The 14,329-nt window shown below is 42.8% G+C and overlaps 1 protein-coding gene across 2 annotated transcripts in view; it reads left to right on the plus strand.

Moving 5' to 3' along the window:
* The first annotated feature begins 251 nt into the window (after positions 1–251).
* Positions 252–14,329, plus strand: part of ST8SIA1 (ST8 alpha-N-acetyl-neuraminide alpha-2,8-sialyltransferase 1) — a 163,107-nt gene continuing 149,029 nt past the window's right edge. For both annotated transcript variants that reach the window (XM_047787414.1, XM_047787416.1), the window contains exon 1: positions 252–955. In XM_047787414.1, coding sequence (XP_047643370.1) covers positions 720–955 — 236 coding nt within the window. In that variant the 5' untranslated portion in view covers positions 252–719. The remainder of the gene's footprint in view (positions 956–14,329) is intronic.

The following is a 14,329-nucleotide window of genomic DNA, read 5'->3' on the forward strand; positions in this document are numbered from 1 at the left end:
ATTTCCACCAATCCCCGGGCGTTTGTCTGCGAAGTCCCGGGCGCAGCGGAAGGCTGCGGCGCGCCGCTGAATTAACTGATGAGAACGAGTTCTTTTCTTCTCTGGGAGGCGTGCGGAGTGGGGGTCCTGGCGGACAAGACTGAGAAGCTCGGGGCGGGCTAGCGGTCCCGGACCGCCGTGGAAATTTCCAAGGACTTGGCGCGGCGCGGGGAGCGCGTCTTGGGGGGGGGGGGGTGGGGGGTGCCTGGCGGCGCAGCAGCGCGGGAGGCGGGGAGAGACAGCGAAGGGCGCAGGAGCATCGTTCAGGAAGGCACGCCTCGGGCCAAATGTCTGAGAGGGAGCCGAACCTTCTCCCGGACCCTTGCCGAGGGCGACGGTGATGCTGCAGAACCCGCGGGAGCGACTCAGCGCCGCTGCTCGCCGCGCTCTAGGAGACCTCCGCGCCCGCCTTCTGCAGGGGAAGCGACCGCAGCTGTAGCTCGTGACTTGCTCCCAGGTCACTTCCCCCAAGAAAGAAATCCTTGAAAAAGTTGCATTGGAAAAAAAATCTTTGCGCTGACCTTTGGGGCCGTGGGCGCCGAGGGAGCGTGCGTGCGAGTGCCAGCAAGAAAGCGAAAGGTGTGTGCATGGGGGGCCGGCGGTGGGGGGACCCTCCGCTGCCCCTGCGCCTAGCGTTGTGCTGAGGCTCCCCTTCTCGCCCGCCGGGACCCGGGGCTGAGATGAGCCCCTGCGGGCGGGCCCGGCGACACACGTCCCGAGGGGCCATGGCCGTCCTGGCGTGGAAGTTCCCGCGGACCCGGCTGCCTGTGGGAGCCAGTGCTCTCTGCGTCGTGGTCCTCTGTTGGCTCTACATCTTTCCCGTCTACCGGCTGCCTAACGAGAAGGAGATCGTGCAGGGGGTGCTGCAACAGGGCACGGCGTGGAGGAGGAATGAGACGGCGGCCAGAGTCTTCAGGTACTCCTGCCCTCGCGGCTCCACCGCGCTGGTGTCCTTTCCTCCCGGGGCGCCGAGGCCAGGGTCACGGGCGAGGACCGTCTCGCAGAGGCCCTTTCATCCAGCCCTTCTTGTCCCACTCCCTTTCTTTGTCATTCCCAGCCTGAAGACATTAGTCAAGGGCCCTTCCCCAGCCCTTACCCCAGGAGCTGGCAGACACCTGCTTGGGCCACGTAAAGTCTGTACGCATTTCTTCCCAAGCCCGAGTTGTATTCAGCGATTTGCCAGTAACCCATGGGAAGAAGAATCCAGGCTAACTTTGTCCCTTGAACTTAATGAGAATGTATCTCTTGAGCTCTGCTGAGGTCTGAAGCTATGGAGAACTAGGAGCAGGTGCCGGGCGTCTTCCTAGGGTTTGGTGAATGATTGGGAACATCAATCAGTAATGAGGGAGTCAATGGGCAAGTCTTGGGCAGGGAAAACATGGACACCCAGCCCGGCTCCCGTTGCTTTGTCCGTGCGCTCATAACAAACACAGGGCACTTACTGACTAAAAGCCAGGCACTGGGTGATTTTTATTGGAGCCTCTGACAACTTTCTAATAACAGATAGTATATCCCCCTCTCACCAGCCACAAACTGAGTCTTCACAAGGAGGAGTTACTTCTCCAAGGTCATGCACCTCTGAAGGATGGGATCTCGAATTTTTGTCACAGAAGGCTCTGAAACTCCCAGCTCTTTTTCTGGACTTAGACTGTGGATGCCTTCTGGAAGCTGGGAGATGTGGTTTAGGCCAGGACTTGAAATCAGAAAACAAACACAAAAACGAAAACCAGGTTGGAAATCAGAACTCTGGAGATCACTCAGATTCAGGAAGGAGTTTCCCTTCCCTTTTGGAATTTCAGCTGAAGTGTCTAAAAATAAGTTCTTGGCAGCAGGGGTCTGGCTGGTGAGATTGGAGGTGAGGCAGGGCTGCTTCCCCTTCCTCTTTGCCTTCCTGGTCACGTTGAGGGGACACCCTGGTGCTCCTCCCTCTGTCACGTGCCCCTTTCACCTTCAGCTGAAGATGCTGCTGTTGGCTCTTCCTGTGATTGTCCGTTGCCTGGGGTGGGGGTGGGATATGGTGTGCTTTCCTTTGCTCTGCATTGGCTCTTTCCAAGTGGTCTATGGGCAGCTGAGAGCCAGCTTAAACATTTTCCCTACTGTTAGTTACCCATGTTCAGAACATCTATAAATTAAAAACACAAACTTTTCAAACATATGATTTCCCTTTCTTTCTCAGGCCTGCTGCTGGAAAGAAGGGCGAAGAGATAATAGTCCATCCTTGCAGGCGGAAGGCAGCTGAATGCTCCTTTAAACTGGGAGGGGAGACTTTCCTTCTCTCTCTTTTTAGAATTCTGCTATCAAGTTTAAAAATAACCCCAACTCCCCTTAAAGGTACATAAGGGCTCATTTTCCCTCACCTTCATGGTATTGATGGTTGGACTCAAAAGCACCCAAAAGGCAGAGTATCCAGCAATTCTGAAGACAGAGAGCACTTTCATTTCCAGTAATACAAGGAAATGAGTTAAGAACTTCCCATTGGTTTGCAATGGAAGAGCCCCCTGCTTTTTTTTTTTTTTTTTTTGTATAGAAGGAGGAATAATGAAGCTCTGTTAGAGAAGAGATTTCTTTTGGAGCACAGAATCAAGTGGAAAATGGTTCATATCTGAGAAGCCCAGGCTGGTTGTTTCCGAGATACACTTGCCCCTTGCTATCAGTAGTCCAGGGTTAATCGTCAGTGTGCTTGGCTGGCATTTGGTCTCATCTCTGTGCAGAAAATTACTTATGAAAATCCATACACTAGAAAAACTGCCTAAACACATACCCCTCAAAGTGAGTGTGTGTAAGCCTGGATAAGAGGCTCCCTTGGGCATGGAAAAGAGTTTGGGCTTCGGAGTAGAATCCTGACATTTCAGACTGACCGTGCCATGGCTAGGTAAACAGCAGAGTGTCTTTGGGACGTTACTCTGAGTTTTCATTTCCTTATGTACAGATGGAGATAATAACATCTATCTTGCAGGGTTAGTGTAAAGTTTAAATTAAAAAACTGATGCCAAGTGTCTGGTGCTTATAACCAGTCAGTGGTGTCCTTCTAATTGTTATAAACCGTAAGTTGTATATGTTAAGAATTTGGAATATTCACTTGCCAGATTCACAGAGAATCATCATTGGCTTCCCCTCATGCGGCCCCCCCCCCCCCCCCCGCCCCCTCCACTTAAGCTAATGCACAAGGATGAGGAAATCAAAAGATAGTCAAAGCATCGTGGTTTGTTAAGTCAAGTTTTTTTTTTCTTTCACTCTGCACATTTAATTGTTTTTCACATCTAGATCATTAATATATGGGGTAGTAGTGTACATTTGTTAAATATGAGATGGGTCAGCCAGAAGCCTTTATTGTGTTATGGAGACACAGCCTTGACAAACAGATGTCTGTGTTTTCCAGCCCAGAATATCCTGTACACAACTTCAAACACATATACATAAATGTACAATATGCACTTATGTGTGGGGATATGGGCACATTTATTCATAAAACCATGGAACGATGTATGTATATGTACAAATATATGTATATTCACATATATGCACACCTACAAATAATTGCCATCAGTCAGTTGACTAATACTTAACGAGTGACTACAATGCACCAGGGATGAGTGAAGGCCTGGGGGATGGCAGTAAACAGGATGGACAGATTGCTTCCTCTGCGACAACTTACCTCCTCCTAGGGAGTGACTGACAAAAACAAATGAATAAGGAAATGTGATGGTTTAGTATTGTAAGATGCTATGAGGATTAAAAAAAAAAAGTGTTTCAGTATGTTTATAAGCATCCACATTTCACATTCCATTTTGCCCTTGGTGCTTCCATTTCCTTTTGTAATTTTATTCTTCTCCAAGCTCAGAACATAAGTGCTGACTTCTCAGGGGTGGACATTGACAATGGCTCAGTGGAGAATGGCAAGAAAGTAACAGCAGTGCAAGAATTTTGCTAAATAGGAAGTTCTCCTATCATCCAGGTAGCAATAGAAAGGTAAAGGAATCAATTTACCCTATCTTTGAGACACTTAAGAAAGTTTCTAGGCAACTCTTGTTTGGGTAGTCAAATGGTATGATTAGGTAGTCAAATGGTAATAGGAAATGCCAAACCACAGTGGCATTTGTCTTTTCTTATCCATTTTGTTTGTTTCTCAAAAATGAACTTGAGCTCAGAATTTATGTGCAAGGCTTTATTCTTGACACCTGAGATGGTAATGACAACAAAACCAACAAACGATTAGGCTCCTGTCATGTGCATGGCACTAGGCTAAGTGTTTTAAATGCACTGTCTGATTTAATTCTCCTAACAACGTTGTGTAAATGGGCACATTATTATTTACTTTTACAAAGATGAACATGCCCTGGTCCCTGCCATCAAGTGACTTGATACCATTTCACGGGATAGGCGTATATGCATATAATTAACTAACCAACTGACAATAGGGCCATCAAAGAGAGGCGGCATAGCAGAGTGAAAAGCTTAGGGACTGGGGGGGTCTGTCAGCACATGGTTTCTGGTTGTATAACCATTGGCAAGTTCAACTCTCAGAGCTTCACTCTCTCCACTTGTAAAATGGGGTCTGTCATCATTTCTCACAAGTTTATGGTGAAAATGACATGATAGCATAGGGAAAGCACCTAAAGTAATGCTTGCTTGGTACTTCTCTGTAATATGTGGTCCTTCACAGCAGTTGAAACACAAAGAGCTGAGGAAATTCACAGAACATGTCAGTTGATTCTGGGGAAGGAGGGAAATCAGAAAGGAGGTGATATTTGCACTTAGCCTTGAAGGATGGTAAGATGGAGTAGTGGCAGCGGGGAGGGGGGGGGGTGCAGCAGAGGTCTTCCAGGTAGAGAACACAGCAAAGGCCAAAGCAGGGCAGTGGGGAAGTGCCCGCTGTTCTTCCCATATGGAAAGTTCTTGAGTGGCCCCAGAAAGCACAGTAGTAAGGCAGATTGGGAGGCAGGTGGGAACCAGGTCGCAAGCTCTGAATGGGCTTAAGGTGTGGCATATAAGAAAGGAACAAACCCCAAGTATCCAAGGGCACTGGCCGTGTGCCAGAATCAGCAGAGACAGCATATCCCTGTTCCTGGTAGACTGGAGGGTTGGGGGTAACACCAACGGGCTGTGAAAATCCTGTCTGTTCCCTGGCTGGGGACCATTAGTTTAAGCAGTCCTGTTCCTCTTTCCCTTCCTAAATTCTGAAAGAAACACTCCTCTAAGCAGTTTGAGCTGTATGTAGCTTCCTTTCCATCCCTGTTTTTAATCTGTGGTTACCAGAAGCTTTGAGTGTTTCCACAGCTGCTTTAGTGGCTGAAGAAGGGCCCTGGGGGTGAGGGGATAGGGGGTAGGTGCAGCCATCTGTATAAATGACATGGAAGTTTTATATTTGTTAAAGGGGGAGTGGAATTTGTGGAATTCCCTTTAAAAGTAGTTTAAGAAAAAGAGGGCTTAATAAATCTGGTGCTGATGAAAATAAGCTGCCCTTATGTTTCAGATATACACATGTGAAAAAACCTCATCAGCAATAACCGCAAGAGCAAAAATAAATCATTAACATTGATTGAACACATGTGATGTACCAGGCCAAAGCGCGGTTCTTAGTGCTTGTATTAGATAGCTCTTGTTCCCATAGCTATTTTATAAAGTAGATATTTGTATGTTCTTTGTTTTAGATGAGGAAATGGAGGGTCAGAGAGAATCATTAACAAAATGATGGGGTTGGGATATCCACCCAGAGCCATTAGACTCTGAGCCTTATGCTCATTCCTGACAATCTTGGGTAAATGAGGCATTGCTGATCTCTTAATGATCTGGCCATGATTACTTTTCTACCATCATCTTTCATCAGTGTCCCCTCTTTACGTATAGTCATATTGGTAAGGGTTATGGCTCCTGGAATAAGCCAGGCTTATTGGCTTTGCCTGTGCCATTCCCTCTGCCCGGAATGCCTTTCCTTCAAGGCCACAACCCCTACCCTTCACAGGACCAGTTCTTACTCTTTTCTCCATGTTGCATGATAGTGGTTAAGAGCAAAGGTTCTGAAATTAGTTGTCAAATCAAATCGTGCTTCCACCATTTGTTGTGTTCTGGAGCAAGTCAGCCTTCATTGTCCATTTCCTCATCCGTAAGATGTGGCTTCTTGCAGGGTTGTTGTATTAGAGTAGACAATGCATTGAAAATGCTGAGAACTGTTTCTGGCACATGCTGTCAGCCCTCCATATCCATGGGTTCCGCATCCTCGGATCCGACTATGCACAGATGGAAGGTCGAGATCTGCAGTGGTTTGAATCCTTAGGTGCAGAACCCTTGGATATGGAGGGAAGACTGGAGGCATTGTATATATGGGACTTAAGCATCTGGAGATTTTGGTGCAGGGTGGGAAGGTGAGGAAGTGGGATGGGGTCTTGGAACTGTCCCCTACCCTCTCTGTGGATGCAGAAAGATGAGTATAATTAGTGCTCAATCCATGTTAGCTCTCCTCAAGACAGCCCCCCTTCCTCCTTCCCTCCTCTCCAGGCTGTGTTAGACTCTCCTTTTAAAAAAAATACCTTGTGGGCGTTCCCATCGTGGCTCAGTGGTTAACAATCTGATTAGCATCCATGAGGATGCAGGTTCACTCCCTGGCCTCGCTCAGTGGGTTAAGGATCTGGCATTGCTGTGAGCTATGGTGTAGGTTGCAGATGCAGCTGGGATCCTGCATTGCTGGGGCTGTGGTGTAGGCCAGCAGCTACAGCTCTGATTCGACCCCTACCCTGGGAAACCCCATGTGCTGTGGGTGTGGCCCTGAAAAGCAAAAATAAATAAATAAATAAATAAATAAATAAAATAAATAAAAAATACCTTGTGCAGATTATTGCATTTCTTCCCATTTATCCAAAATATCTACTACTGTGTCTACCACTATCACCACAGAAGATGCTAGAACTATAACAATGAATACAGTCCTATCTAGAAATTTATAGGATAATGGGGGGGAATTGATAAACAGATAAAAATACAAATATCTGGTGATGACAGGTGCATTTCTCAAGCTGTATGAAAAGTACCAGTTTACTTGTCTACCTTTTCTGCCGACTCATTCATATTGGCATCCCCAGAGCTGAATGTGGTTCCTGGCAGAGTCATTTTTGTTGCATTACTATGTGAATGAACATTTTGGAAAGGTGAGGGACCAGAGAGTCAGTCAGCTAACAAATATTTATTGAGGTCCAACACTCTGCTGAGCTGCGTGGGGATCAAAGGAGTAAACGGCAGCCTGTCTAATCTCACAGAGTTCTTACTCTCAAGCAAGAGTTTCCTGGTCTCAGCACTACTGACTGACATTCCAGGCTGGATAATTCTTTGCTGTGGAGGGTTGTCCTGTACATTGTAGAATATTCAGCAACATCCATGGCCTCTGTCCATTAAATGAAACAGTCAGCTCTGTCTCCAGACTTCGTAACTGTCTCCTGGAGGGGTTGAGAATCACTGCTTTAGAGAAACAGAACCAATCCAGTTGACAGGATTTTTTAATTTAACCCCCCCCCCCCAAACATCATTCAATTAAGAGCTAAATTTGGAAACTACATACTATAAGTGCTTTGCCTACTGGAAGAGGAGCGAAGCCGTACTTGGATAAATGGCCTGGTCTCAGTTAGGGAGGGGTAGGGAGAGGGGATGCATTGGGGGAAATTTATGAGAAGCAGCCGTTTCTGTTGAAAGCTTGTGTGAGAGCTGGAGAGGGTTCTCATTGGTGTCCCTATTAGACCCCGGCAAGAGGAGCCCATGTTTTGTATCCCGTGTTTGTTTTTTGGCTGGGAGGGGCTCATTCTGCTTCTCCTCTGGTCTTACTGCTTCTCAACTGGGCAAGGCTCAATGTGACCTTTGTAGAGCCTGGGATTCCCAGCCCCAATGACTCAAGCTCACTCCATAGCCCACTCGTCCTCACAGAGGGTTTCTTCACTGCTCTGTGCACTCCTGAGTCCAAGGGTTGGCCAAGGAACAGCTCTTTGCAGGAATGAGAGGCTGTGAAAGGAACTTGTATATGGGACTGGGGGTTTCATGTGTATACCTGAGAAGGGGCTCTCCTTGGGTTGCCACATTCCAGTACCAAATTTCCTGGAGTTTTCGTAGCCTAAATTTGAATCTGTCACTCTAGGTTATTATGCAGGTATATTTGTCCAAGAAAAAGGATAGGAGGAGAGAACATATTTTTTATCTGTTTGTTAATTTGATTATAACTTTTTTGGGGGCAGTGCCCGCAGTATTTGGAAGTTCCTGGGCAGATAATTGAACTCCAACCACCACAGTAACCAGAGCCACAGCAGTAGCAATGCTGGATCCTTAACCCACTGAGCCACAGGGAAACTCCTGATTATAACTTTAAAATATTTGTACTTTTGCTCTCTGCCTTGCAAATGGGGGTGTTTTTTTATTTGTTTGTTTTTGTTTTTCATTCTGGGAGCCTATCCCTCTTCATTTTGCAGAGGAGTGTTTCAGAAGTAAGTTGGATCAATAATTACATATGTTAATATAGAGTATGGCCAGTTTGTCTTTTTAACAAAGTTCTATTAAGAAGCCAGAGCTGTTGTATCGAATTAAGAACATGCAGATTGTAACCTGCTGAATCAGGAGATGCAAGCTCCTCCCTTGGGGATGGCAGGTAGCCCCCTAGCATCCAGCCCTCACTGTGCCGGAGGTGAAACCTACTACTTTGATTGAGAACACAGTTTCAATCCACCCACGCAAAGGAAGTAGAGTCACAAAATTTATTACTTACAGTTCCGAGAAGCGTGGGGGCCCATTGAGCTAGGAGAGGGGCAAACCTCCTTTCCAGGCCAGAAGCTGGGGCAGGAGACAGCAGAGAGCAGGGGGGGCAAGCACCTATCACTTACAAGGTGGTGCAGGCTGAGGTCCCGAATTCGGTAATTTTTTAACTCTTAAATGGTTATTTAAAAAGGTGCCCTGGGGGGAAAAGCGAAGAGGGAGCTTATGGCGGGGCTCCTAAACTCAAGTCCTTGACAAAGTGTGCAGACTCTGAGCAAGACCGTACTGTACTCAGTGAAACATACCGTTTTTCTCTCAAAGGTTGTTTTTCTCATCACCGTTGTGAATCATCTTGGAAGTGATGCTGACTGCATCATTAGCACAGCCCCTTAGGATGAAGTTGATAGAGTTCTCTTTTTTCTAGGTTTTTATTTTTTCTATTATATTTGATTTGCATTGTTCTGTCAGTTTCTACTGTACAGCAAAGTGACCCAGTCATATATATACACGTATACATACACATTGTTTTTCACACATTATCCTCCATCATGGTCCATCACCAATGGTTAGTTCCTTGTGCTATTCAGCAGGATCTCGCTGATTATCCACTCTAAACGCAATCGTTTACATCTAAACCCCCAAACTCCCAGTCCATCTCATTCCCTCCCTCTCCCCTTTGGCAACCACAAGTCTGTTCTCCAAGTCCATGAGTTTCTTTCTTTTCTGTAGATAGGTTAATTTGTGCCATATATCAGATTCCAGATATGTGATATCATATGATATTTATCTATCATGTTCCGACTTACTTCACTTAGTGTAAGAGTCTCTAGTTCCATCCTTGTTGCCTCAAATGGCATTAAGTTGGATTTTTTATGGCTGAGTAGTATTCCATTGTGTATATATACCATATCTTCTTAATCCATTCATCTGTTGATGGACATTTAGGTTGTTTCCATGTCTTGGGTATTGTGAATAGTGCACTGAACATAGGGGTGCATATATCTTTTTCAGTGGAAGTTTTGTCCAGATATATGCCCAGGAGTGGGATGGCTGGGTCATATGGTAGTTCTATATTTAGTATTCTGAGATACCTCCATACTGTTTTCCATAGTGGTTGTGATAGATTTCTAGTAAAATACTTGTTAGTGTTTCTTTCCATTTTGGCTCTATTGGGATCTGTGTGACCTTGGGAAAGCTGCATCACCTCTCTTTTCCTTTGTTTTGTCATCTGAAAAATGGTGTAATATGCTAACCCACTTCCTAGGTGTATGAGGGTAATGGAGGGAGATAATTAGCGTACAGTCCTTAGCCATCCTCACCCAGCTCTGTGAGATGACAGGATGCTTGCTCCTACTTAAGAAGAGTCTGGACTTCAGGGCCCCAGTGAATCAGGTTGTGATCCTGGTTCTGTCATTTATTAACTTTGTGACCTTGAAAATTTTACCTGGCTTTTCTGAACCTTAGCTGTGGGTAGCAGTTCTTACGAGAGGATTAGGTGCCAAATGATTGCTAATTATTAAGCCATAATGATGAGGCTGTTTCCTGGGACACATCCTTTGCCTGTTACTTGCACTTTTAGTAATGGAATGTATGACAGTGAAATATGACCTTATGACACAACTTCTTCTTCCATTGTGTTCTACTCAGGCTGCTATGAAATGGCCGGCAGAATTTTAAGGCAGAGGGCAGACCCCAGCCATAAATCACCCTTTCTTTCATTCTTTCATTCACATTTAATCAATGCCTATTGTGTGCCAGTTAGGTGCTGGGATACAGTGATGAAAGTTAGACATGGTTCATGATTTTATAGAATTTACAGTCTAATCTAGCATCCTGAGTTAAGTCAGTAAGAAATCAAGTAGTGTGTTCCAAGGGTGAGAGTTTGTCTGTTTTAGGTAATTATGTTGAATTTGGAGCAATTGATTTCCCCCCTTTCTGCTGGACTATCTTCTAGCTATGGCATTGCACAGGAGGGAGGCAGCCAAGACCGTAAGAGCTGTGTCACTCCTTTAATTAGGTGCCAGGAGGAAGCTGAAATGAATTCAGAGCTGCGGTTCTCCATTATTCAGGGCTTAAGTAACAGAGTAGTATACCACTAGAGATTTATTTCCAAGGGAGTGTAATGAGGAAGGGCTTTTTTTTTTTGAACAAAGTGCTTGTTTCAATTATTGATAAAACAAATATATACATGATTTTTTGTCTCATGCTTATTTAAAAAATTTATAGTGTTTTTTATTTGTCTGATTGGAAGTAATAGATTCCAGCTATAGGGACATTTAAAATGTAGGAAAAAAGAAAAAAAAATCACTCCTAATTCTGTGCCTCAGAAGTACTCCTTGTCAACACTGTTTCTTTTGTGGATATTTGTTTGCATATATATGTATTACTAAATTGTGTATATTTTTGTGTATTTAGTTTTATGTCCTCTTTTAATCATTCAGTGTTATATCTTTAACAGTTTCTTATGTAGTTAATTTTTAGCTTGCAAGCTTGGGAAAAACTAGCTTTATGATTTTCATTTTAGAAAAACAGTTATTTACCATGGGTTTTTTTTTTTTTTTTTTAAATGTTACTACGTGGAACAAATTACTTTCTTCTAAAGGATGGTTAGAAAGGATATTAAAATTTGCATGTTAGATTTGTGTCTTTAAAAATTTCTTCATATATATGTGGGAAATACTGAACAGAGGGAATGGACATGTCTCTTTAAAGAGTTCTTCTTTCCCAAAGTAGGCATTTAATGGTAAGAGCAGTACTGCTTTCATTTGTAAAAGTGGCAGACATCTATTCACCCAAAGAGAAACATTGCTAATATTTTGGTATATATTCTTCCAGACCATTCAGTGCCTCTGTGTGTGCCTATATAATGAATTTGATAGTATGTTGTGAATGTTTTTGTGGTAATAATATATGTAGATCTACATCCTCCCTTTTAAATGGCTGTGAGATTTTCCTTTGTTAGAGTAGTTAATAATTTATTTAAATAATCCACTGTTACTGGATATTCATGTTTCAATGTCTCCCCTTTATAAATAGTGCTTTTATTAACATCCTTGTGTATACATGGATGTATATTTACATCTGTTTGTTTTTCTTAGAATACATTTTCTAAAAGTAGTTTCTTTTTTATATATAAACTCGTTCAATTTTGATGACAATTCTTAAAGAGACTATTATTGGCCCCATTACACTTATTTATTTATTTATTTTTATTTGTAAGATTTTAATTTTTTCTATTATAGCTGATTTACAATGTTCTGTCAATTTATGCTGTACAGAAATACATATTCTGTACAGTTGTACATATGTATATTTTTTTTCTCACATTATTCTACATCATGTTTCATCACGAGTGACTATAGTTCCCTGTGCTATAGAGGAGGATCTCATTGCTTATCCACTCCAAATGCAATAGTTTGTATCTACTAACCCCAAACACCCAGTCCATCCCTCTCCCTCCCCTTCCCCCTTGGCAAACACAAGTCTGTTCTCCAAGTCCATGAGTTTTGTTTCTTTTCTGTAGATAGGTTAATTTGTGCCATATATGAGATTCCAGATATAAGTGATATCATATGATGTTTGTCTATCACTTTCTGATTCACTTCACTTAGTGTGAGAGTCTCTAGTTCCATCCATTTGGCTGCAAATGGCATTATTTTGTTCTTTTTTATGATTGAGTAGTATTCCATTGTGTATATATACCACATCTTCTTAATCCATTCATCTGTTGATGGACATTTAAGTTGTTTTCATGTCTTGGGTATTGTGAATAGTGCTGCAATGAACATAAAGGTGCACGTATCTTTTTCAGTGAAAGTTTTGTCCACAGATATATGCCTAGGAGTGGGATTGCTGGGTCATATGTAGTTCTATATATAGTTTTCTGAGTGAATAGACATTTCTCTAAAGAAAATATACAGATGTCTAACAGGTACACGAAACAATAGTCAACATCACTAATTATTAGAGAAAAATGCAAATCAAAACTACAGTGAGGTACTACCTCACACTGGTCAGAATGGCCATCATTAACAAGTCAACAAATGCCAAATGCTGGAGAGGGTGTGGACAAAAGGGTTACCCTCCCTCACTGTTGTTGAAAATATAAATTTATAAAGTAGTTTCTTGACAGTTTTTTTCCCCCTACCATCAGTTCTTATAACTTTTTTTTTTTTTTTGGGTTGTTCATAGAAAATTTTTGATTTTTGACTAAGGGTAGATTTGAGGTTTCCTCCTTTCCAGCGTGGATAGTGATTGCATAAATAGCCAGACATACAATGGTTATTAGCATCAAATGATGAAATTACCATTAGGAAATTTTCAGGAAGTCAAAGCAACTCTGTAAGATTCCCATAAAACTGGTATAAACAGTGGCAGTCGGCTATTCACTGAGCATTGTGGAGACCTAGATATGAGGAATTTATTTAGTGCCGTAGAACTTTCCTGTCACTGTTATCCTTCTCATTACTATGATCTTTCACCTGCATTTAAAAAGCAGAGCCTTATTTTGTAAATAGGTTCATTTGTATTATTTTTTGATGATCCATATAAGTGATGTCATGTGATAGTTGTCTTTGACTGACTGGCTTCACTTAGTGTGATAATCTCTGGGCCCATCCGTGTTGCTGCAGATGGCATTATTTCATTCATTTTTGTGGATGAGAAATATTCTATTGTGTGTATGTACCACATCTTCTTTCTCCATTCCTTTGTTAATGGGTATTTAGGTTGCTTCAGTGTCCTGGCTATTGTGAATAGCACTGCAGTGAACATTAGGGGGCATGTATCTTTTTGAATTAGAGTTTTTATTTTTTCCAGCAAACAGACTCACAGACATAGAAAACAAACTTACGGTTACCAAAGGGAAAAGGGGGAGGAGAGGTAAATTAGGAGTTTGGGATTAACACACACACTAATATAGAGGTATATATCATAATGATTATTATTTATATATATATTAAATAAACAACAAAGACTTACTGTATAGCATGTGAAACCATATTCAGTATCTTGTAATAGCCTGTAATGGAAAAGAATCTGAAAAAGTATGTATATAAAAACTTTGTCGAACACCTGAAACTAACACAGTATTATAAATCAGCTATACTTCAATTTTTTGAAAAAGGCAGTACCTTTATGGGACTATTTGCATCATTTTCCCAGGACTTGAGAAATTAAATAAAAATGTAATTTAAAAGGGAAAATAAGGAGTTCCCGTTGTGGCTCAGTGGATAACGAATCTGACTAGGAACCATGAGGTTGCGGGTTCCATCCCTGGCCTTGCTCAGTAGGTTAAGGATCCAGCGTTGCCGTGAGCTATGGTGTAGGTCACAGACATGGCTCGGATCCCACGTTGCTGTGGCTGTGGTGTAGGCCGACAGCTACAGCTCTGATTAGACCCCTAGCCTGGGAACCTCCATATACCACGGGAACAGCCCAAGAAATGGCAAAAAGACAAAAAAAAAAAAAAAAAGGAAAATGACATTTTTGCTTCACTATAAGGTAAAGATTTCAAGGAAAAATACAACTATCTTAAATAAACCAACTGTATTTTCTGACTGTTAAG

Source organism: Phacochoerus africanus, chromosome 7, assembly GCF_016906955.1.
Source record: "Phacochoerus africanus isolate WHEZ1 chromosome 7, ROS_Pafr_v1, whole genome shotgun sequence".
Taxonomy (NCBI): domain Eukaryota; kingdom Metazoa; phylum Chordata; class Mammalia; order Artiodactyla; family Suidae; genus Phacochoerus; species Phacochoerus africanus.